The sequence below is a fragment of the Tetrao urogallus genome (assembly GCF_951394365.1).
Source record: "Tetrao urogallus genome assembly, chromosome: 4".
NCBI lineage: Eukaryota > Metazoa > Chordata > Aves > Galliformes > Phasianidae > Tetrao > Tetrao urogallus.
Genome location: NC_136817.1, coordinates 64491866 through 64516310, shown reverse-complemented (window position 1 = coordinate 64516310; position 24445 = coordinate 64491866). Strand labels below are relative to the sequence as shown.

The 24445-nt window shown below is 38.3% G+C and overlaps 1 protein-coding gene across 1 annotated transcript in view; it reads left to right on the top strand.

Annotated features, from left to right (window-relative positions):
* UVSSA (UV stimulated scaffold protein A) overlaps window positions 1-21247 on the top strand; it is a gene marked incomplete at its 3' end in the record, with an annotated part of 48888 nt that extends 27641 nt beyond the window's left edge. Inside the window, exons 8-13 of the mRNA XM_079534818.1 lie at window positions 5915-6092; window positions 6504-6656; window positions 11120-11303; window positions 12108-12219; window positions 17099-17279; window positions 21154-21247. Of these exons, the coding sequence (XP_079390944.1) occupies window positions 5915-6092; window positions 6504-6656; window positions 11120-11303; window positions 12108-12219; window positions 17099-17279; window positions 21154-21247 (902 nt within the window). The remainder of the gene's footprint in view (window positions 1-5914; window positions 6093-6503; window positions 6657-11119; window positions 11304-12107; window positions 12220-17098; window positions 17280-21153) is intronic.
* Window positions 21248-24445: the final 3198 nt, after the last annotated feature.

Here is a 24445-nt window from a genome sequence, read left to right as displayed (position 1 = left end):
GAGGGCACACTGCTGGCTCATGGCCAACCTGTCGTCCACCAGGACGCCCAGGTCCCTCTCTGCAGAGCTCCTCTTCAGCAGCTCATCCCCAAATCCCCCCCATTATGGATCTCTGGTGGTAGGCATATTTGCAAAACTTATTGAAAACCCTTTTGTAATGGTTTATAAAATGATATAGCTTTGATCAAGCCTAGGATTCCACAGCAGAGAGCTTAATTTTCATGGCAATGATCATGGAGAAGATTTAGCTGCAGGATGAGTCAGTGAAAGTAAGGGAACACAGAAGGAGGGTGGGTACGATAGTTTGTGTCACCAGCAAGTTGTTGTGCTTCATGAAGGTGAGTTTATCTGGGGAAGGGTGTTGGTCTGAGCCTCCTGAGAGAGTTCTTCTTACAGGTGAAGAACATGGAGATTTGTATGGAGGAACAGCTTCAGAACAGACCATGAGGAAACAAACCTACAGGCTTCATAGCGTGCGAAGCACAGCTCTTTGGGAATTGAATTTGAGAATTGGAACTACACTGTCACCATGATTGCTTCATGCCACTACTTGTTAGACTAAACAAGGACTTCTGGGTGTTACTTGTCTTCTTTATGGGGAAAACTCAAGTCAGGTTTTGCAGGAGGAAGGACAGAGAATTATTTAGTTATCTTCAACTTTCAGTAATCTGTGAAGTTGGGGTTCCTCTTTCCCAAATTTAAAAAACGCAGTTCACACAGTTCCATTTCTCTCCCTAAACAGGACCCTACTATATTCAGAATAACATCAATATTGTAATACTTTAAATCAAACATATTCTTACATGAAATTCTTGAAATAACATGCATTGCTTTGCTGTAAAAGTATGGATAATGAAATAGCGATGAAGTTAGGATCCTAGCCATGATCTGCTACCATCAAATATGTAGTGAACAATCCCAATTTTTCCTAGATACGCAGCACTAGGCATATATAGCTACAAGTTTACAGGTGAGTTTGCCTCCTTATACTAGTATGTTTTGTATCTGTATACAGACAAGCACTTATTTATATTTAGCAGCAATTAGGAGTGAAACTTTTGTAATACAGCATCTGAAATGAAGATGATTGCACTCATGGAAGAAAACTGTTTAAAAAAAAAAAAACAACTTGTAAGTTCACATAGAAGTATTTATTATAGAAGTTTCTTCTGATGCATCTGAATCAGTCATGCAAACCCTTCCTTGCTCTCAAGCACGTTCATTCCATGTAAATAAGTTTGATGGGAAATCTGACACACGGGAGATGTGTGATTCCTACTGAAGTTCTTAAAAACTAATGGTGACTGTACAGGATGCAGGTAACACTTCTGAGTTGCTTGCAGAATTGGTGCACTTCACACGAGCTGTGCAATGAGCAGAGACTGCAAAACGATAAAGTGTAAAAGATCAGGGTGTGAGGAACAGAAAGGTTTTCATCTGAGTGCTCCTGTTTTGATTTATTCTGATCTTAACTATGATTTTAAAACATCAGTAAATAGGGTTAATTAATGAGGATTGTTGTTATAGCAAATTAACATAGTCTGTAATTCCGGTAAGGCAAACAAAATACCATATGATGTTAACAAACTTATGTAGTTAACAAACATTTGTTATTCTTTTCCTTTAATTTGAATTTCCAAAGCAAAATTCTAAAAATTTTGGCTGCATTTAAATAACGTACATGCATTAAAGGGCTGTTGGGGCATCTCTTTCAGCTCTTTAAAACCTGTGATGATCAGCTCCCCTCAACTTCTTCAAAGCATCATTTACATACATTAGTGTGCAGTTCACCATGAGATAAGCTGCCTTGGGTTGTGTGTGGCTTACTGTGTTGGGAGAATGTTTGCTGAAAGCACCTCTGGCATTTTCGCATCCTCCCTGAGCAGCTGCTGACAGCAATTTCTTTAGTGGCATTTGAGTAGGATAGAAAACTGAATCTGCTACTCAATTTTAATGTTAAGGAGGAAGTTTCCAATCGCAGTAAATGATAAATGCTTTAATCTGTGTTATCCCTGTATGAATGCTTTTTAGATTTTGTTCATAGCAGCTATTTTTCTAATTGTTTTTCTCACTTTAGAGTTCCTTTAATTAGCAATGTACTGTAAGCATCAGTTATCTGTCAGGGATTGCTTACATAATTCAACGCCCCATCCTAGATGAGTAACAGCACCTTCAGAGATAATGAAATTTTCCTACCATGTCATCACCTATGTTAATTTTGTTCATGCAGGTGTTGCATGAGGGACAGCAGAACTGATCTGAAACCTTGAGTTGTTTGGAAGCTGTCCCAAAAGGCTGGTTGGAAAGGACCACAATGATCATCCAGTTCCAACCCCCTGCTATGTGCAGGGTCACCAAACCACCAGACCAGGCTGCCCAGAGCCCCATCCAGCCTGGCCTTGAATGCCTCCAGGGATGGGGCATCCACAGCCTCCTTGGGCAACCTGTTCCACTGCATCACCAGCCTCTGTGTGAAAAACATATGCAAGATTTTTCATTATGAGCATAGCACATAAATATTGTCCCCAAACTGCTGGATTTTCCTGATGGGTTTTGGACTGTGTCTCTGCCAATACAAATCACACACATACGGCTTGACTGAGATTCAACCAATAGGAAACAAAAATTACTGTATTTTTTCAGGAAAGTTGAAGTATGTCATGCTTGTTTATGTTCTGCCTCTGTTTTTTCAATTAAACTGAAGTGAATGTGAAGTAGCTAAATTTCATCTAAATTCACACAGCTGAGGAAGCCCATGCTTGCTCTTTCTCTAAATTTTCACTGAGGGGCTTTTATCTCCCCCTAATCCCACCATTTCTGTCAGGACATAATCTCTTTCTCAAATTTACATTTTAATTACAAGGCCAGCTGAACTAGCTAAAATCAATAATGTCAGCATTCAGCAGCCTAACTTCGGCTGAAACCCCAGCCTCTCTCTTTCCTTCTATCGATTTGTCTTGAGAATACGCTCTACTTTATTGCCTCAGGCAAATAGATGCCATTTGGTCAATTTAAACAAAAAGGGAGACTTGAACATTTTTATGATTCTTTCTGAAAGCTGCCAGTGGAACAATTTGAAGCCAGGTACTGTGCTTGTGTCAAATAAAATGCACAGAACAGCAGAGTTCTTAAGAGGAATTTTACTTGTAAAGCTGCACTAAATTCCATCTGCATTTTAAAAACAAAGCAACAGAAAAGCCAACCCTGATATTGAGATGGCACTGTCTGCATAGTGGCTCTTCATCTCGTTAGCAAGAACTGATTTTATGAACAGATGAAAAAAATCCACGGTAGAGGTGGTGTTAGCAGTGTGGCAATGTATTTACCTTTAGCTGTTTTCCTGTTAATGGTTTAAAATAAGAACTCAATGGGAAAAATAGTTTTTCTTGTAGCTCCTAAGAATTCTTGTATTGATCTTTTGAGTGTGATTTTATCTAATTGTCAACTTGTCCATTTGTCTCTCTTTTTCTGTGTTGTTGAGTGCCTGCCTCTGCTGTCCCCTGCTGAACAAAATCAGTGTATTAATGAGTGGGCAATTCTGCTTCCATACGTATGATAGGAAGAAAATTGAATAGAGCTAGGATTGTCTGAGAACTGGTGTATGTGCACATATCTCTCTGAAGAGAAATAGAGATGTGGTGAGAGATGCACACCTGGTAGCTTTCATTTAAAGATTATCTGTATACAGGATACTCACGCTCTCAAAACCTTTGCTTTAAAAAAAACCTTTGCAGAAAGATATTCTTGTTCCTTAACAAAAAAAAAAAAAATAAAAGGCATTTTAAGTGCTAGATACAGTCTAAGCAATTTTGCTTTACAGATACAGTCTGCCGCACATATTTTCTCAGCTAACCTTGCACATGCCAAATGTTGTGTTTGCTTGTAATGGTTTCTAACATAATGGGAAGTTTGCTTGTCTAAATTCTGACAGTTCTAGAGACAGTCTTTTGGGTTAATTCTGTCTCACTTTGATCATTTTGATACAAAGCACCCTAGAAGGGCTTTTTGCTTTTTACACGATGACAGAAGCTGAGATGCAGTCCTGTCCTTCCCCTTACCAGTTAGATGAATTCAAGCTTATTTCCTTCAGTGAAATATTAAATGTTGAGACAAAATATTTCTGTGGAGGTTCCATCAACCCTTATGAATGGCAAGTCTACAGCCTAGTAAACATGACATCATTTCTTGTTAGCCTAGATGTTCCTTTGCTTAGTTCCAACTATTCTGCTTAATTATCACTGCTGCTCCTTCTGCTAATTTTCAGGCCATTTTCCAATGTACAGATTACTTTTTTAAACAATTGCAATTTCTTTTTGAAGCAGTGCTCTTTCCAGCCTTGTTGACTTTGGGAAGCAAAGTTAGGTAGCAAGGTGAATGTGACACATTTGTTGCTTTCATTAGAGAAGGTGATGTGAGGATGACTGGGTAAGGAAGGAGCATTGATATGCTCATCAGTGGCATCACCAGCGGTGAGAAGGCTGTGTCTGTCTGCAGCTGGCAGGCCTGCAAGGCTTTCACTGGACAGTATGTGTTCTGTTGTCTTGAGGTTTGCTGAAGTCTTTGGCCTCATGGTCTCAAGTTATGAAATGTTTAGTTACTGATGATTGAGTGGCATGCAGGATGCACTCAGTGTGTACTTTGTTACTGCAGATATTTAAGGGAAAGGAAGTATGCAGTCGGCCTTGGGTACCTTCTCTGACATATCTTGGGATGTACACCTAGATGGTCTCTGGCAAATTCCACGTGAACTTTTCCTTTTCTAGTTGTTATCTTCTGAAATATTTGATGACTAAGCAAAGCAAAGCAAGATTACTTATAGATACAGCTTCAGGGCTCACTGGAAGTGAACAGAAAGAAGAGGCAGAAGGAATGTCCCATATCAACAGTGGCTAAAACTTGTTGGGTGAATGCAGGTTGCTTTCCTTAAGAAGTCTGAGGTATTTCTCTGGAAACTTTAGTCTGAAACTATGACTACTTTTGGTTGATAATTTTTTGGGGGAGATGTTATTTCAATTTCTTTTATAAAAAAGCATTCTGGAAGGGAAAACGTCTGTTACATTGGTGTGAGGAACCACATCTCTCCATTTCAGCTGCTGTTGGCTGAAAAGTTCTCGTTACTGCTGCCAGCTAATAGAGTTGCTTCAGCTGGTAGCAGCATGTGCTATTCAACTGCTTGGTCTATCTAATTGCATCATTACTGTCCATGCTGACTGGCTAATCGAGCTGTATGAAGTGATTAAGTCGCCCCACCGCTGAGCTGCTGTTGCTGAGCTCTGCCTGAAGCTGCCTCGCAGTGGGTTTGTTCCTCAGGTGTCACTCGTGTTTATTGTCCCTTCAGAGCACTCTGTGGCTGTACTGCTGTGCTTCTTAGATTGTTTATCTTGGCATGTTGTGTATTTTAGTATCTGTGAAAGAAGAAAGTTGTCTAGATAATTCTGTTTGAGGATGTACTTAGGAATTGAAACTGAATTGTTATTTGATGTAGTGTTAATAGCTCTTTCCTTCCACTTTACCTTGATGTAACTGTGAGTATAGAAATGACATCTTAGCAAGATAGACACTTATGACACTAGAAACCTGCATACAGAAAGCAGTATCACATTTTAGACTAACATATACTGTTAAAATCCCTTTTTCCAAGACCAAGTAATGCCATTCTTTGCTTTCACATGATGTCACACGAATTTAAAAGTTTGTTTGCTGTCATTAGCTTCTCAGTATGTTTCTGTTTCAAAATCCAAAATAGTAAAACGTTGTAGACAGAAATACCACTGTGTATGAGTGGGATTGATATCTAACGTGAATTGAAAAGACTGCCCCTCTACAAGTGATGGCATTATGAACTGCTTTGGCCCTGCTGTGAAGCATGGAGAGCAGGGGAAATGAACCCTCTCAACACTGATTTCTTTTTCAGGCCTTGAGCCTCAGTCACCCCCAAAAGCACCAGCAAGGAAGGCTCCTGCAGGACCAGCTCTGTTCAGCTCCCGTGCCCAGCTGAAAGGGAATGAAGATGAACTTGATCCAACTTGTGCAGCTGCAACATTGAAGCTTATCAGAGACAAACTACAAAAGTTAACACCTCCACAGGCCAGGTTATTTTTATTCAAATTCTTAGGATCCATAGGAGCCTCTTGCTCTTACTTGTATTTATTAATAAAGCAAGCACAAAGAAGATTGCAGGAACTGAGCATACTAAAGGTTTAGGCTGCCTTGTTTCCATTTTAAAGGTATAATTATTTTGCTCAGATGTGTATTTACTGTTTAAAATTTGGGAGTTTGTTAGTGATTGCTTTGGACTATTAAGGAATATTTTACTAATCACTTGGTTTAGGTTTAATTTGGTGTTAGTGGCCTCAGTGTATCCTTTGGGATGGGAGGAAAAAAAGACAACACTGTAAAAGCAGTTGTAGTCCTAGATCTAAGTTAACATTAGGGTTGGTATGAAAACAGAAAACAAGTTGTGGTCACTTGTTCTCTCTTGACTTTTCATTATTTTTCTCTAGTGAGTCTGCAACTACTGAGCCAGCAGCTTTGGAAGAGCCTGACAGTAAGAGAAGAAAACTAGAAGAGGAAAGAGCTAAAGCTCCCCTCATGCCTTTTGGGTTAGATCTTCACTACTGGGGACAGGATCAGCCAAGTGCTGGGAAGATTCTCAAGTAAATGCTCTTTCTCTTTTAAGATAGATTAAACAAATACATAGATTTACTTGTACTCAGAGGTCACACAGTGGGGTGGCTGCTATTTCTTTTGATAATTACTTTTCTTCTTTCTCTTGTGTTGTGGGACCCATAAACAAAGTCAGAAATTCTACCTTAAAAGGGTATTTGTTTTGAGAAGTTGTGGTACTAATTAAATATCCTTTGATGCTTTAAAGCACATTTTTTTCTGCTCTTTTCATGTTTGTGTATTATTTGCAGCATGGCAGCACTTCAGTTTAAATTGGTGCCTTATTATGCAAAGTGTTCTGCAGGTCCATAATAGGCAGTCCCTCTGCTAAAGACTTCACAGTCCAAATAAATAACAGGCAGGGTAGGAGAATGACAAGGGTGGTGTGGGGTATTTTTCCTGACTTTACAGAGTGGTAACTGGGGAAACTGATACGCTTGTTCAGTCACACAAGGAATAAGTGGCAGTTGCAGGATTTGTATTTTGATCTCTCACTTTCCATTCCTGTTTGGGAAGGCTCTGTGTTCCTTAGAGATGATGCACTGCTGGTTTGAGAAAAACTCTAGCAATGCTAGGGGCAGTAGATTGTAGATACGCTTCAGAACTTATTTCTAGCAGTTTGTTTTTAAAGCCCGTTTTTAGTACTAGTATTTTTATATGAATGTTGGGCTGCAAAGTCTTTCCTTTGTGTATAAATTCAATTTAAGTCCACCAGGAATTTCCTATCAGCTTGTACCATATTTTGCTTGAAAAGGGCAAAGATCATTGACTAGCTGGCTTGAAGATCAAGCTTGTAAGTTCTCAGCAGTGCTATTTTAACTTAGTTTGTTTCCTTACTAAAGCGAATAAATTAAAAACCCCGTAATCATAATGTAGACTAGAGTAATAATGCTATACATACAAAATGTAAACAGTGCTGCAGTGCAAACCCAAGGGAAATGCCATCAACATCATTTCCGCCTTTGGAAACTGAGGAACCCTGTTTTTCATGACAGGTCCTTCTGCCTGCCAGTGTTTCATGTAACAGTATTCATCTTCACTTTTTAACAATAGCTAGGTGAATGTTCACCCTGTGGAAATCAGCCTAATTTGCTGATTGCTAGTGCCTTTTTTAGATAATACCCTCTCAACTGTATATTTGCTGAGCAAAGGATCAAGAAGAAAGCTTTGCCTCCTGTACTTGATTATACAAAGTGCTGAATTTATTTTAAATTATTGAAAGTCGGTGAAATTTGATACATAACAGAGCTTTAACAGATAATCCAAGCTTTGGTCTCTGTCTGGTTAGGTGTAACCAGGCTATAAACTGGTTAAGATTTTCAGCAAGGCTTTAAGAAGTGGTTGACTTTGATAATGCCAAAAAGGTAGTAAGGCCTTATTTTACATTGCAAATGAGTTATTCAAGTCATAAGTGAAATGAAAAGCATATTTCACTGCCTGTCTGCCTTGTGCTGTACTGTTTTATTTTTATGCTTCTCAATAAAATAGAGGGCATACTTCTGAACCTTATGGTCTATAACTACAGATATGCCAATCCAACCAAAAATAATTTAAGTAATCCTGCACATACAATACCATTGATCCCTGGATGTAAAACGTTATTTATTGAAAAAGTAAAACAGTCATTGACCAACTCCTTCAACTTTTCTATCTTACAGAGATGCTAGAAAAAAGCCACACCAACAGTAGACAACAGTGGAGTGTGTATGGGATTTCAATCTTTTAAATCTGAAGTGGCAGTCTTTCCCCTTCACTTATTTAACATTGCACTTACTTCACAACAGCATGTGTGAGAAATTAACATTTTAAAATGTTGGTAGTAAGACTTGCTGTGAAGAAAGATGGCTTTCCTAATCATCTTTAGCTGGTAAATGTAACCATGTGTTACTGTAACCCACAGTTTGAGCTGTACTTTTTTTCCCACTTCAGACTTCACTTGCAACACCTATAAAGTTAGTTTAAGAAATCTTAACAAGATTGTTGTACTGTGTAGAGACTGCTATGCTAGTTAACCTATGCTAGTTAACCAATAGGTTTTGGAAAAAGCACGTGCCTTCCAGATTGATTTACCACTTCCCTGAGTTACAGATCTTACTTAGGGTGCTTACTCACAGGCTGAAGGCAAATGAGGGCTAGGATACAGCTCACCCTAGCCTGCTTCTTACTTGAATTAGCTCGTTTACTACTTGCTTGAAGATCTCTCTGTGCATCACACTGCTTTAGAACTGATGTTTACTCAAGGTTTTCTTAGGCTTCCCATTACTAATAAATTTTATATGAATTTGTGGAAAGAGTGCAATGTTTCCAATAGCTGGATTTTTCTTTCAGAAGTTAACAGGAAGTTAACCTGTTAGCATCACTTTATTCTTTTCTCCACTGTAACGAATGTGGAGAGGAAGTATTTTATATGGTAATAATAGTGTGTTTGAATGTCTGTATAGGAATCAGTCTTTAAAGTCCAGTTCCAAATACTAATCAGTGCTCTACAGAGCAAAACGTAATTTCAGTTCCCTTCGGATTTGTGGGATATAGATTGTAGCAAGTAGTAAAAATATTAAATAGAATTTTCTCTCGACTGGGAAGGTTGGCACACAAATGTGTATGTTTGGTGGCCCTGCTAGGCAGGGGGGTTGGAACTACATGATCCTTGAGGTCCCTTCCAACCCGGGTGATTCTGTGATTCTGTGAACTGTTAACTGCTTCTTCATTATCATGTAACTGTAAGTACACTGGTAGTCCCTCCTTGTGCCTGTATGATAATTAATGCAGAGCTGGTAGTCATCTTGTTTTTAGGACTTCATTAAAACTGAGTAAGCAAATCAATCTCATTCTTTTATTTGTTGTCTTTGTATAATCTTGTTGCCTTCATGAATTTGAAGTATCATATCATTCAAAAGTATTAATATATTTAAAAGATGCATGTAACTTTTCTGTTCAGTTTGTATTTTGCAGATTGAAAACTTTTTGCAATGAAATATTGTGGAGATGTATCTGTATTACTGTGCTTAATGCTGTTCACTAGCCCCCATTGTTACTCTTTTATCTCCTAGTGAAGTGATACATATTTTATGGCAGGTTAGAATTTTTCTGGCACCCGTGAGGTAGGTGTGATGACAGAATTGTTGGACAGAAGGGATCTCTAAGGATTCTCCTTACTGAACTTTTTTTTTTCCTCATGATTTGGCAAACCACAGAACACAGAATGGTTTCAGAATTACTTGTCCTTTCTTAACCGAGCTCTGATCTCATGACATAATTTGAAATGGTGAGCTAGTGCATTAAAAACAACATCTACGTCTGTTACAGATTGCTTGATTCAGATGAGTTTCTTCCACTTTTTGTTACTTGTCATTTGCTGAAAACTTGCTTAGGTAAAATTCACACTAACTCTTCATCTCCACTAAGATCTTTGTTAAAGTGTTGGCTTGTATACCTTGCTGATTTCCCATTGCAAAGGGAAATACAGTTTTCATGTGTATGTCTGCCATTTACAAAAGGCGAAGTCACCAGCAGTAGTATGTACCGTGAGAGGTATAATCACTGCATCCTGAGGCTGACATCTAAAATGAGTCAGTTAATTGCTCTCTGAAGTTGCCTGTCAGCCTAGAATGACTAGAATGAATTTGATTAGTACTGTTAAGAAAATTCTAAAATGTTACAGGGTCTCCAGCATTCTTGTTTCCATTCTCTCCCATTCCCCACATCTATAGACGTGGTACTAACCATATTTGTAGTACAATAAGAAGGAGTATACTTGTCTGTATGTGTTTGTAAATACAGGTAAGACTCACGTTTTAAAATACATTCTCAATGAATTAGCTTAGTTCCTAGAGGAACACCCCGTAAGTTTCTCAGTGTTACTAACACTGTGCAGAAGAACAGCCTACTGAACCTAGAAGAATCTCTGATGCTCAGCTGATGGGTCTCAGTATGTCACAAGATGCTCGTTTCAGCTTCTGCTTCTCTACAGTTACAGGAGTGCAGCTGCCAGGAGTAAGATCAGACAAGATCAAGCTGTGTCCTCTCTGATCTGTCTTGTGTGTTCTACTATAGGAATATTATGTTATAAAGAGTATTAACCACAGAATTACAAAGTTATTCACTGAAACTGGACATTGAATGACTGCCTCTGAATGGCAAATTATCAGCTAGAGCTAAGACTGGCGAGAGATGAGCTGGTTAAAATTAAATCAATACTAGACAGGCTTTGGTGATATTTTCAAAACTATCTTCATAATAGGAACATAATACTCCTTCTTAAGACTCTAGCTTTTTTTCTAACTCTGTGATAAACCTTCCCCTCCTTTTACATATAATTTTACTTCAGGATTACGCTGATATCTCTCTGCTTTCTTATACACTGAGCTTATGTTTGATCCAGGTGGCTCAGCATGCTTGGCTGGGAAAGGCACAACTTATCTACAAAGAAATAATTTCTGCATTGTTTTCCCAGATTTACTTCCGAGCATCGATTTTGGGCACCCAGTGAAGTAGAGGAAGAGGTAGAAAATAAAGAAATAACCGAAATGTTAAACACCAGATATATAACATTTGCTGGCAAGTTTGAACCAGTGAAGCATAAATGTCGAGCGCCAATGCCTGATGGAAGTCTGTGTGAAAGACAAGATCGGATTAAGGTGAGCACCAAGTAACCTGATTTCCAGAATATGTGGAAATTATATTCTATATGGAGAGGATCTCATTACAGCGTACCTATAGAAGTTTATTTATTACAGATATAGCACAAGGGATCAAATGATAGCTACGCTTGGAGTTTGCTGATAATACCTGTTTTTCTTTTGTTAAGGAAGTTGTGCTTGTTCAAAGAACTCTCAAATATTTCTGGCATTCATTTGAAGTATTTATATTGTATTTATTACTCTTACATTGAAGTATTTGACAGTGAAACAGTGAAAGTTGGTTTCTGAAAAGTTCTCCTAACGTAGGGCATATTTGACAATAGTTTTAGAAGCGTGGTTGGTTGGAGGACTAAGAAATTTTATTCACAAATTAAATGTTATGAAAGTTGTACCCTATGCAGCCTCTAATTATGAGCCCTACTAAGCAGAGATCCTTTATTTACATACCTCATTCTAATATCCCCATTCTTGTATTATCTGACATTGCATTAAGGTACTTTAAATGGGATTGTAACAGGAAAAGGGTATAGCATAAACAGTAAACATGATGCAGCATGAGCACCCTTGTTCCAGGGGTGGTAGGATGTACTCCCTCTTAAGAACGAATACTCATATCACAGAGATTATTTCTTTGATATTCTGAATGAATTCAACATGTGGTGTTTATGGGATCCTGATGCCTTATAACAAGGTGTAGAGTTTTACCACTTGATTCCAGTATCAGGGCATATGCTATATTGAAAAACATGTAAATATATTTTCATTCTAAAGCTGTGAAATTTTTTTCCTTTCTTTCTCAAGTGCCCTTTCCATGGAAAGATAATTCCTCGGGATGAGTGTGGGGTTCCTACCAATGCAGAGGACAGAGCCAGAGAAGAAAAGATGCGCTTTGAGAAGCAAGCAAATCAGCCAGGTTTGTGTGTCCATAGCATCTGGAAAAAATATCAAAATATTAGGTAGAGGTGAAGATAAACTTTGAGAATATGCATGTGTATTTTACAAATGCTTATATAGAGAGTATAAAATATTTACAGTATCTATAATTTATTTACATTTTACATCAGATTATTTATAGTATCTACAATTGGACAACAGTCTCAGAACAGTTGGACAAGTGAGATGCAATGTATGGATGAAAAGCTGATCCTTTCATTGCTGAAGACACAAGTTAAGATACGCAGAATTGGATCATATTTCCATTTTGCTCCTCGCCACATTCTCTCATATAAATCCCCAAATTTTAATTTGCAGATAATTTGTAATGATTCTGTCTTGTCTCATAAGTATGACAGAATATACACACAGAATAAGGTTAGCTTTGCAATTTGTTCTTTATTTTCAGTGATTCTCATAATGTTCCTAACACTTCTCAGGCAGTAGTATTATATTATTTATCGTGAAGAACATTATATTAAAAACAAGCTGCAGTTCTGGAAAGGACATCCTCTAACCATGCTGGTCCCCAAGAGTTGTGATTACTGTAATGTAACAATAATATTATTAGGACTGCTGTGAATATTAGCAAAGTGTTTTTGTTGTCACAATGCAAGAACTTAGTTTTATATCGTTTTGTCGGTAATTTCTTGTTTTACAAGAATTCTTGGCCTTGTTACGTTGTACTCCAAATTAGTGAAGTCCTCACCTAGAACTTTATCGGCATTTTAATTAGTCTGATAGTAGGTACAGTATTTGTATATTACAGTTTACTGTGCCATACTTCATTTTGTTCTTAAACAGCGGGGATAGATAACAAAACTAATGGCTTGATCCTTGTATCCTAGCTGCTGCTTCCAGATGGAATGCTCTAAAGAGAAAGCTCATCATTACCAGGATTATTTTATACCATTTTTAGCTGAGGTAATGGTCTGAACTGTTAGGTAAGGAACAAAGACAGTGAGAAAGGCAGCAAGCAGTGAATATGCAGGCAGAAAGACTTCCAAGGAGAGTAAGGGATTTTTTTTTTTTTCCCCCCGGTAGTACAACTAAACTTCATTAGCAATAACAGAAGGTAGATTTTCATAGAGTCCTAGGGAGACTGCAACCAGGAAGCAACTGGAAGTTGATGGACTACAAAGGAGGATGGGAGAGAGAGATCTATCCAACAAGATAGCATATAATTGGAGGGAACAGATTTGCTTTCAAAGCTTTTATTTACTCAGCCTTTCCCTTATGAAGAAAGGCTGAATGACTTGGACTTGTCTAGCCTGGGGAAGAAAAGGCTCCAGGGAGACCTCGTTGTGGCCTTTTAGTACTTGAAGGGAGCTTATGAGCAGGAGGGTGACACACTTTTTACACAGTCCAACAGTGATAGGACGAAGGCAAATGGTTTTAAACTAAAAGAGGAGAAACTTAGATGTTAGCTGTTAGGAAGAAATTCTTTATTCAGAGGTTGTTGAGGCCGTGGCACAAGGTACCCAGAAAGCTGTGAGTGCCCCATCCCTGGAGGCATTCAAGGCCGGGTTGGATGGGGCCCTGGGCAGTCTGATCTGGTGACTGGCAACCAGTCCATGACAGGGGTTAGAACTCAGTGATCTTTAAAGTCCTTCCGACCTAAGTCATTCTGTGACTGCTACTGAGCTTTTCACCAAGTCTCTGGTGTGGGTGAGAAAGTGCCCTGTTCACAGGCAGTTTCATCCTTGTCTGGGTAGAGAGAAGTGCTCTAAGCTGACCTCCAACCAGCAGCACAGGAAATGGGCTGACATAGTGAAGCCAGGCCAGAGATGTAAATGCTGTGCTTGAAAAATGAAGTTCCATGCTTAGTTATGACAAACTAAAACCGGCAACTTAAGCTAGTAGGTGTTTGTGAGGGACTAGTTTCAAACTGGAAGCTAATACTCTGATAGAAAAATCACTTGTGCTGAAAAATATTGATTTCTTTTTTTTATTCTGTGGAATTGCCATTGCTCTAGGCTAGACATAATACTTATTTTTATTACAGTGTCAGCGCAGTGTTGTTAGAGGCTTCTCACCTCTGGCCCACAAGGATGTATATGTTAGTCCCAAAACACTGTTGACATTGCGATGTTGCATTATTGAGTGCCATTGTTAAGCTGAGATGTCACACAAAGGTCCGTCCTGTCTGTCTGGGGAGATACTGGGCAAGCTCAAGTGCTTAATTTATTGAACAAAACCTTAAAGGTTTCTAAAGCTTTTATATACCAAATGTCACTAAATGCTTTTATCCACTGCTTATTATTTCTTTCTTTTTATTTTTTTTTCCTGTGCCTCAGAATTTTCATTAGCCTTTAGAAAGGCTTTTTTTGGTTGGTTGGTTTGGGTTTCTGGTTCTGGAAGTTGGGGGGGAGGTTGCTTGGGTTGGGGTTATTTTTGCTTTTTTGTTTGGTTTGCTTTGCTTTGCTTTGCTTTTTTGCGTCATGTCTGAGCAGTGCTGCTCTGGAATATGCAAAGTAGAAATCCACCATAAGTGCTTTGGTCTTATGACTGACAGCATCATTTCCTAATGGTGACAGCTGGAAAAATGCCAAACATTAAAGCTGAGATATTGGTTGCATAATTAAATTCTACCAAAATCTTCCTATATCTTTTTCTTTTTGGATAGCAGTGGTTCTTTTCATCCTTGAGTGGTTGAAGAGTAAAACAATTACACAGAAATGACACAGTTTGTGTAACGATGACTGTGTTTTGACAACACTATCGTTGATATTATATATCATTTTTAAAATGAGTACAAATTTTGTAATTCTAACTAATGTCCACAAAATGGTGCTTTGGGCTCTTTGGTCCTCAAACAATGAATCAGGAGGGATTACACTGACCTGCTAATCTGTAGTGTTCATCCTCTTCCAATAGTTCGCACACAGGAGCAAATTAAGTGCCTATTTTTTGTGTCAACCCTGCAGAGTATCTGGTTTTTCAGCCCTTAGTGACTTGTTAACAAACAGGTATCAGGACAGGCTGGTGAAGGCAGGCCGCTGGCCAGTCAGATGTGAAATAGCATCTCTTTACTAACTACAGTATTGATTCCCGCCTACCCCTGCAAACTGTGTAATTTTCTTTTCCCTGCTGCTAAACTCAGTAACAATGTATGAAGAGCTTTAGGGGCCCATCAGTGCTCAAAAAGGCTGCTCTTCCCTGGCATTCTATTGATTTTTCTCAAAGGCTTTTAAATTGCTCCTTCATTTTACTCAAACGCTCATTTCATCTCTACTGGATGCCGGCATTTTTTCGTTGTGTTTAAACAATTGCTCCATTCACTGGGTTCCTAAACTGTGACGCCTTCTTATTACTGGGAGATAAACTGTTTAGACAGTTTTCCTTAATCTTGGATTAATCGTTCCTGTATCTGAATTGTACTGTTGTGTATTCATTCAGTTCAAAAAAAAAAAAAAAAAGCCACTGAAGAAACCCATCTCTTCAAGTCTTATGATCTATCAAGTATACAGGTTCTATTTTCTCCCTCTGTGATTCTCCTGCCAAGTTCTACACGGCTCCATTTTCCTCATGCTTTTGTTGTTGTTGTTGTTGGATTTTAACCTCTTTGCTTTTGCATATCGTACCAATAGGTTTGATCTAACCAATCTAACGCTGGCAAATAACTTTGGCAAATAGCTCTGGGATTCCTAAGCACTGCATTCTGAAGTACCTCTGGCCTTCTCAAACTGTTAGCAGTATTTGTCATGTTTTGGACATAAGTGAAATTGTCATTTAGAGCTGTACATTTTCCCAAAGATGTTAAATGAGAGTAGAAGTTTGGTCAGTTTCTACAGTTTCTGCTGACTTACTTGAATCTATATGACAAATGGCTGGTTATTAAAACAAGGAATTTTGACTTTCATGCTGTGTGGGTAACAGCACTCTCAAACTAAATGCTCAACATGTTTATAAAGTGGTGCCATTTTCTTGAGTTTACATAGATATCTCCAGGTAGAAAAACTGACTGTCCTGTGGCCACATGTTTACTTACTGCTGCTTTTATCTTTCATTCTTGTACTGGTGTGCAAAACTGTGCTAATGATGAAAGATAAGTGCTTCCTCCAATTTACAGTCTAATTCATTTATGCTTATTCCCATGGTGACTACTGTGCTCAGAATTCACTTAGTGGGGTTGGATTCTGAAGCATTAAGGATTTTATAGAACTGTAAAACAAGTTTTTGAAGAAAGACGTTCACATGGGCTATTGTCAAGAAACCTGATTTAAATAATAAATCTGATGAAGCGTGGTATAGTTAGAAAGAGTGACCCTTTCAGATGCAAAATTGGGCTTATGGCAACAAGGTCATGTCTTATTCAAGAATTACATGTCAGATGCCAGTTACATTTTGAAGCAAATAAAATCAAATGCAGAAATGTTACAATATTGCTATTTTATAATATTTTATATAGGTAGTTAGCTGTTATTCTGCTCTAAAATTGACAAACTCCATATTTTTCATTTTTAAGCTTTTTTTTCAGAATTTATTCCTGAAAATAAGTTCCACAGCTACATTGTTGGCACTTTGTTCAGTTCCTAAATAATGATTGCTGTGTTTATGTCAGCTCTCCTGCATGGAATATTTTCCTTGAAACTGTGTTGCTGTAAAAGCTTAAGTCTTCATACAGAACAGTTTTATCTATAGCAGGTAATAATAGATACTGATCCCAGACTGGCAGGGCTTTTTTATCAAGGTCTGTGGTTTTGACTAACTGCTTTATCCTCCTCTCCCTTCATGTACACAACTTAAAGCACTGACTCTGCCCTTGCCTAGGGGCGACAAGAGCCTTTGCCTTAGGTAAGGCTGCAAATTCTGCTTAGGCTCGAATTTTCAAAGTGCCTGGTTTTTCTTATGAACAGAGTGGCGGGATCCAGAATTCATGAGAGAAGTCGAAGCAGCCACGGGAGTGGATCTTGGTTCCTCTAAAAATAATGGGAGAGGAGGAAAAAAGAAAGGGAAGAAGAAATACCCAAATCTGACAGACCTGAAGCAGCAGGCTAACACTGCTCGTTCCCGGCTTGAGAAGATAGTCTTCAATAAGTAAGATACTTATGTTTTCAAAAGCTTGCTAAATTATTGTTTCCCTTTATTTTAGTGGTATTTTTGTTTCTACACAATAAACAGCTTCCTTTGCCAGTGGAAGAGCACAAATGCCTTTTGTGCTGCTGGAGAGTAAAAACCAGGTGACAGAGGTTATTTCTTAGAGTATGATTTGCAGCTAATTTATAAAATTTTCCTATTATTTTTGTCATCATTTTCATCTATTTTAGCCTGTAATTGTTGTAGTGTCTTCTTTGGATGAACATTTGTTAATGGATGGATGGATGCTACTGCATGCATACAGAAAGCATTGGATGTGGAAAGAGTGACACAATTTACAAACCAGACACACTGTAGTAGCATAGATGAAGTGAGAACAAAGCTTTTTTTTTTCTTCTTGAAAGCCTGAAATGGGTTGTCCTAAGCAGAACTGTAATAAAAGTGTGTGTCTGAAATCTTGGCTTTTCCCATGTGGTTGCCCTCAAGCTTTTCAGAGACCTCCACAAACTTTCCTGAACTTCTTTGCTCCTGTGTGTCTTCTCTTGCTCTCGTGTGTATTAAATTTGTAGCTCAGTCTGTGCAGTGCTTCCCAGTACAGTGCACACACAGCAATTCTTTGTCTGTATTATTCAGAGAGATACTGCTAATGCATTTTCTTCTCCTTTACTGAGAACACAGTCAAGAAAAATATTCAGATCCTTGTGGTACAGTGTTGCTCACATCGTAGCACTGTCAGTGCTTCTCCCTTTCCGCTCTGCACAAGTGCAAACAGTGGAAAATACTTGGATTGGAAAGCAGCAAATACTCAGAAATGTTAAGAACCTAACATAATCATAACTTCCACATGTTGAAGGCTAGGCACTAATGCACATGATTATTTATGCACCCTCAACCTTACTTTTCAAAAATGCAACCAATAGCTATTTATTTGCAAGAAAGCTCGGCTTCCCTGAGGTAACCATTCAAGGGATAGATTGAGTATTCTAACGCTTTGCCCTTGACATTCACACAACTTGCTGGCTCAAGGTAAATGGAGTTTTGAAACTCACGTAGTTTGTAAGTAGCATGATTCCACTGAAGGAAGGATATTACAGAAAAGCAGTCAAGTAGCACAGGGCTGCTATTCCAAGCATGGCACCAAAGTGGTTTGCAGGATGTCTTCCTCTCCCAAAACAGGTTTGTGAATGTGATGCTTAAATTCTAACAAGTCTCAATGTTGAAATTCAAGACATTGTCAGTTAACTCTGTACCTCCAGACCTACAGTAGTAAAAACATGAACCTGCGTTGCTGAAATGCTTCAAGCTACTGTTATTTAGGGACCACTAATTAATTCCGATAACTCCAGTAACTGCAGGAAACATGGGCCTTGTAGAAATGTGTTTGCTTAATTTTATGACTCTACAGATGGAACTACTTTTTTTATCATTCTGAAGCAATTTACTTCTGGAAAATACCCCATGCTATCCCCATGGATGCTCTTTGGCATTTAAACATTTTTGGCAAAGATGTGTTCATGACTTACATAGGCATTCATGAGAAAAAAAATTGAAGCAGGCTGGCTCAGATGCAAGTGGGAGTCCACAACCCCCCTACAAGCGGAATAGGTTTTAGAATATTTAGTAGCACCATAGGCCAGCTCTCCTGCACTGTTTCTTGTACGTAGTCTTGGTTAGGTCTGGCTGCAACAAAAACTTGTCTGAGCATGCTATGGTCTTCATCAGAAGGGAAGCAGCTGCAATTACTTAAAGTTGTTAAAACTGAAGTAGTCAAAGCAAAGTGAATAGAGGAAGGTTGTTAAGTCAAAAAAGCAAAAATATTAAATCATTAGTGACTATTCCCTAAATATATTGTATGACTTGAACAGCATCCAAAATAATATTTGTTTGAATTCAGTTTTCCCTTTTATGATGCAGTAGGTATAACAGGGCTAAATCCATGTTGATTTCAATTACAAAGTAAATCCTATCTGTGACAGTTTCATGTTACTTGATCTTAAAGTCGAAAACCATGCTGTTGTAATAATATGAATTTGATATCAGCTTTAATGAAATAAATTTCAAAAACTGTTTTTGGTTTACTCTGCTCTGTGCTAATGATTATGAGTGTGTGGTAGTGCCAGGTATAGGGAATCAAACCTGTCATGTTTTAATAGGTTTCATGCTTTGCAGCACTAAACAAGATGATAACCTTGACTCCTTATAACAACCCCAAATTACTTGAAATGTATAGGTGATAAACCAAGGCTCTCATCTGCCAATAAAGTTAAGTGAAATTGCACAGAGATCATCAAAGTGGGATCTCATTTCATTTACAGTATCACACAATCCAGGGGTGCTAATGTAAAAACTACATGACATGAAAGTGGCAAGGCCACTCACCACTGCTAAAGGCTCACTTTTCTCCTACCAATTAGGCAATATTTGAAGAGCAAAACCATGACCATGTTTTCTCTACTCTGTTAACTTTATTGGCAGAATTTTGTTAAAAGAAACCCACTTTCAAGGGTTTGTTTTTTTTCAGAATGCTAGCTTTGATTACAGTTGCTGCTGAGAAAATCTTTAATCCTGCTATTTAGAACCACTAATGAGAGGTATCCTCTGTTTTCAGATGTTTCAAAATAGCTCTTAAAGTTAAACCATTAAAGGGAACAGTTAGTTACAACAAAAGTCAGATTGCCTCAGAGGTAACCAGGGGAGCAGAGCTGTAGTAGTGTGTAGACCTGATCCTGAGAAGGGTCACATCACCTGGTGGATGCCTTTTTCTCATTCTACCAGCCACCCTGCAGCATCAGCACAGAAAGGCAGACTGCAATAGTGTGGAGGCTAACAGACTTGAAACCATCCACTTTGAGTGAAGGAACAGGCAGACTGTATTTCTAGAGTATAAATGGAGACATCAATCAGTGCCACATCCTTAAACTGGATGGAGTCCCTCAGACGAAGCCCTTAGCTGACGTACCTTTCTGAGCAGCAGAACACTGAGATCTTTACAGAGAGGAGTGGCAGATGACTTCCTTTCCCAGAAACAGTGGCAGTGTGATGACATACCTGCAAGTATCAGTCTCAGCTGTTTTAGGTGCTTCTAGCAGAAATGCTCAAGTAACTAATAAAAATTGGCAGTCTGGAGTCCACTGAAGAATAAAATACCTTGGGCATCCCCTACTTAGCTGTGCACTGTACCTTTCAAAGGTTTTTGTAGAGACAGATACACACAGCATTCTCTTGATTGCTACTGCTGCCTTCCCACTAAAGCTCTGCAATGTTAATTTCTCTCTGCATATGACATTCTCTCTGCTGTTTCCTTCAAATCGTGTTGTGCTCACAGATGAAACAGTTGTTGCTCAGCAGTAAGGAGGCGTAAGTAAGGTACTCTTCGTACAGCTGATAAAACTGATTTTTAGGAACTTTGGAAGGAAGTTGCTAAATAAGTTACAGTTAAACTTTCCCTTGTGAAAACATTCTAGATTTTGCAGGTTATAGTTGGTAGGTGTTTCTGAGTATTAGTTTAGTTTTTTCATCCTGTTAGGTATTTTTAGTTGTTGGTTTTTTTTTTAACCTGTAGAAAGGATAGATGCTTTTGCAAATCAAGTTTACATGTGACTATCAGAAAATAGCACTAAGAAGATAGAATAGACAGCTATTAAACTGAAAAGCTTTAGATTGGTTTACTCCTGCTAATAAAATCATTGCCGAATTAAACTATTTGTATTGCTACAGCTAATTTGGTTAACAAGACTGTGTTCAACTCCAGTGCAGCATTCACAGGCCTGATGGCAATTTATCTTAGTTCATTTTTCCCTCAACATTTATAAATAATCTGAGATTCCATAGAATCAATACAAGAGCCTTTATATATTTTTTGTTTCTCTTGCAGAGGTGCTGTCAAACGAGTGGTGAAAGCAATGAATCAGATGGACCAAAGAAAGCATGAGAAGTTTGCCAACCAGTTTAACTACGCACTGAATTAAGTTGTAGCAAAATGCAAAGAAGATGAACAAAAGTGCAACTGTACAAAGCTTTAGCACAGGCCTCCGTGTTTGAAATACTGTGCTGTGTGAATTTTTACTGGGATTACTTTTTAAAGTGTTTTTAATTTCTAATTTATTTTACAATTAACATGAATTTTGGCAAAGATGTGATAGTACATAATGGACTTAATACACTTAGTCATAAGTATTGGAAATTTACCTGAAATAGAACTTATTTTATGACTTCTGCATACTCTGAGTAAGATGTTCAGGGCCTTTTTGCCTTCCTAAGGGACCAGTGTCATTTACACATTGTTTGCCAGCACAGTTGTGGTTTGCCTTGACTTTCATACCTTCAGAAAGATGCCTTAGAAACAGTTTGATTTTCACTCGAGGTGGTAACATGCAGGCTATTTTCTCAGCCTTACATTCTAGAAAGACTACTACATCAAGCAGCCCCCTAGCTCTAGCACCTCTGAAGGCTTCTTGCACATGAACTGGAAAAAGCCAAACACATTCATGATCAGAAGACACCAATTTGATTTCAGCAGGTTTACAAGCCATTTCAAACTCAGCAACTGTGGCATCTGTGTAGAAGCTGAAATTAAGTTGGTCTTGATCTCCTTCTTGTCTTTCCCCTATCTTTCTGAAATGAGTTTGGAAAGCACGTTATAAGTTGTGGAGATAGTTAAAATGTGCTGGAGTTTAAGAGATGCCAAAAAAGCTGCATTACATAAGGTTTTTTAAGAAAATTACTCAGGTGGCTTACTGAGTAAGTGAACTGCCTGACTTCAGTCAGTTAAAAAAAAAAAAAAAACAGTTGAAGTTACGTTAGTTTCAATCCTAGGAGTGCATGCAGGGACCTAAAGGCACACAAACACCTGAATTCTTTTAACACATTGGATCCAGGTGCTTGGTGTCTGTGGGGCTTATTATTGACAGTGTTTAGCTCAATCTCTCATAACTGCTTTGCTGGCTATCATCATCATGTCAGGAGTAGAATTAAATGAAATGAACACTGACTGGTTGTGCTCCTGTGAGGTTTCAGACAGCTTTATCAGTGAAGGAAGTTGGGAGTATCAAGGAAGATAGTGTTTGAACTGAATTTCAAAAGGAAAGTAGAAGTCTTCAGTAAAACACAGAACACAAGTTAGAATGGATTCTCTACAGCACCAGTGTAGTTACTCACCTGCTTGAGATACTTCCTTGTACAGCAAGAGACTCCCTAGGAATTTAAAATGAAATCCTGTGTAGGTTTTGACTACCTCAGACAAGAGCTGATTTACAGCTCTGCCATGTATCTGTTGACTTGCACAAGTACTGCTAAGAAAGCAAGCAATGATTATTTAATCTTCCAGATCTTTGCAGTTTGGAAGACTTTTTTCTCTCCAACACATATTTAGAAGAATACTTCTACACTATGACAAATAATAAATAGCAGCTGTTAAAGCAAGAATTTCTTAGTTATATACTGCACTGGAAACCAAAGCTGTGTCTACTGGCCATCTAGCTAACAGCGAAGGTTGCAGCTGAAAGCACAGGCTAGGATGGTACTCATCACCAGATCAGCTGAATCAACTGATCAACTGGTTTTATTTATTGGCAAAGACAAAAAACAAAAAACAGCAGAGCTCACGTACTTGAATGCAATGTAGCTCAATGGACACTGATATTACAAAATAGTCTATATGAAAGTTCTTGGTCTTGGAGATATTAATATTTATGAGAGTAGTTCCATTGTTGGAGACTTTTGAGCCTGCACAGACTGAAGGTCTTCATTTGTATAGGTGTGTTTCTACTGATCTCTGTAAAAAAAAAAAGGGGAGAAACGGTGACACGCAACCTTTGTCATGAAGTATCAGCACAAGCAAGCTTCTGGGAAACAGTGGGCATACTTCAGCTCATAGAGTTTCCACTTTGAGTTTTCAGTAAAACAAAAAGCTCTCATGACCAAGATTAGAAAAAGGAATGGTTTAAAGCTGTGAGAAAATATGCCAAGCAAATTATACTCATCTACAATGCTTCTTAAGAGTCGTATGAGTTCTAGAATTATCAGCTGAAACTTCTTTATTCTTGTTTTGAGGCAAGGATTTTGTTCTTCAGTTAGTGACAAGGATTTCTACACCCACTTGGGTATGAAGTGTTTCTTCATGTTTTGGCCTTGAAGCAGGAGAGACAACTGGCTACTCAGAAGTGCACATCAAATGCACTGCCTCCTTAACTCTACCTTTATGTTAGCCTGATCTTTGTACCATTAAGGATCTTCCCTTCATCCATAGTGCTTGAAGAAACACATGCTTCCCTTCCCATATTAATTATTGCCTCATTTACTCAAAGGCTTTGCCAAGTTCCACTTTTAGGAGTATACATACAACAGATTTTGCCTTTGTAAACATCCTCATTAGAACTGGTCAGACATAATTCAGTGCAATTTAAGAGCTTTTTCTGGGTTCATCTGTGGCTCTGATGGAGAAAAAAAAAATAAAGACATCTATCACCAGTGGTATCAGAAAGCAAGAACTTCTCCATGCTTATTCTTAGTAGAGCATGATTGCATCTGGCAAGTAAAAACTCAAAAGGAAGAAACTAGCATGTATAAATTTGGTGCTGATGAAGGTGGGAATGAAGGCACTGACCTCTAATAGAGAGCACAGTGACAAACAGGTTTGGTATGAAGTTTGAGCAAAATAAGAGCACATCTCTCTGAAGTTACTGATACAGAATGATGGGGCCATGCTCACCTCTTACATGATAACTTCCAGTTTTATTATCAAAACTTACTTCAGGATTTGCTGAAAAATTCTATTAGAAAAGTGTGACCCTTAAATGCTCTTAAATTGTATATACTTAAATAAGAAAAACACAGGATTTGGTTCTGCATGGACAATGTATCATACTGTGTAAAACAATCTGTAGGTTGGTGGCAGCTGTATGTTCAAGATGACATTAAGGAAAACAAAAGAAAATTAAAAAAAAAAAAAAAAAAAAAAGTTCAAATTAAAGCACTGTGAAAGTGGCCGATAAGGTTGTTCCTTATTATAAAGAGCTGCTAGCCAGAGACAAGAAATGCTGAATCTCAGGAACCTAGCAAACAAAAGCCTAATTTAGCATGCAGTGGAGTAGTTCAGCAGCAGAGATAGCCATCTGATGGTGTTTCATACCCATGAAAACACTTCACTGTTCATGGCTCATCCAGTG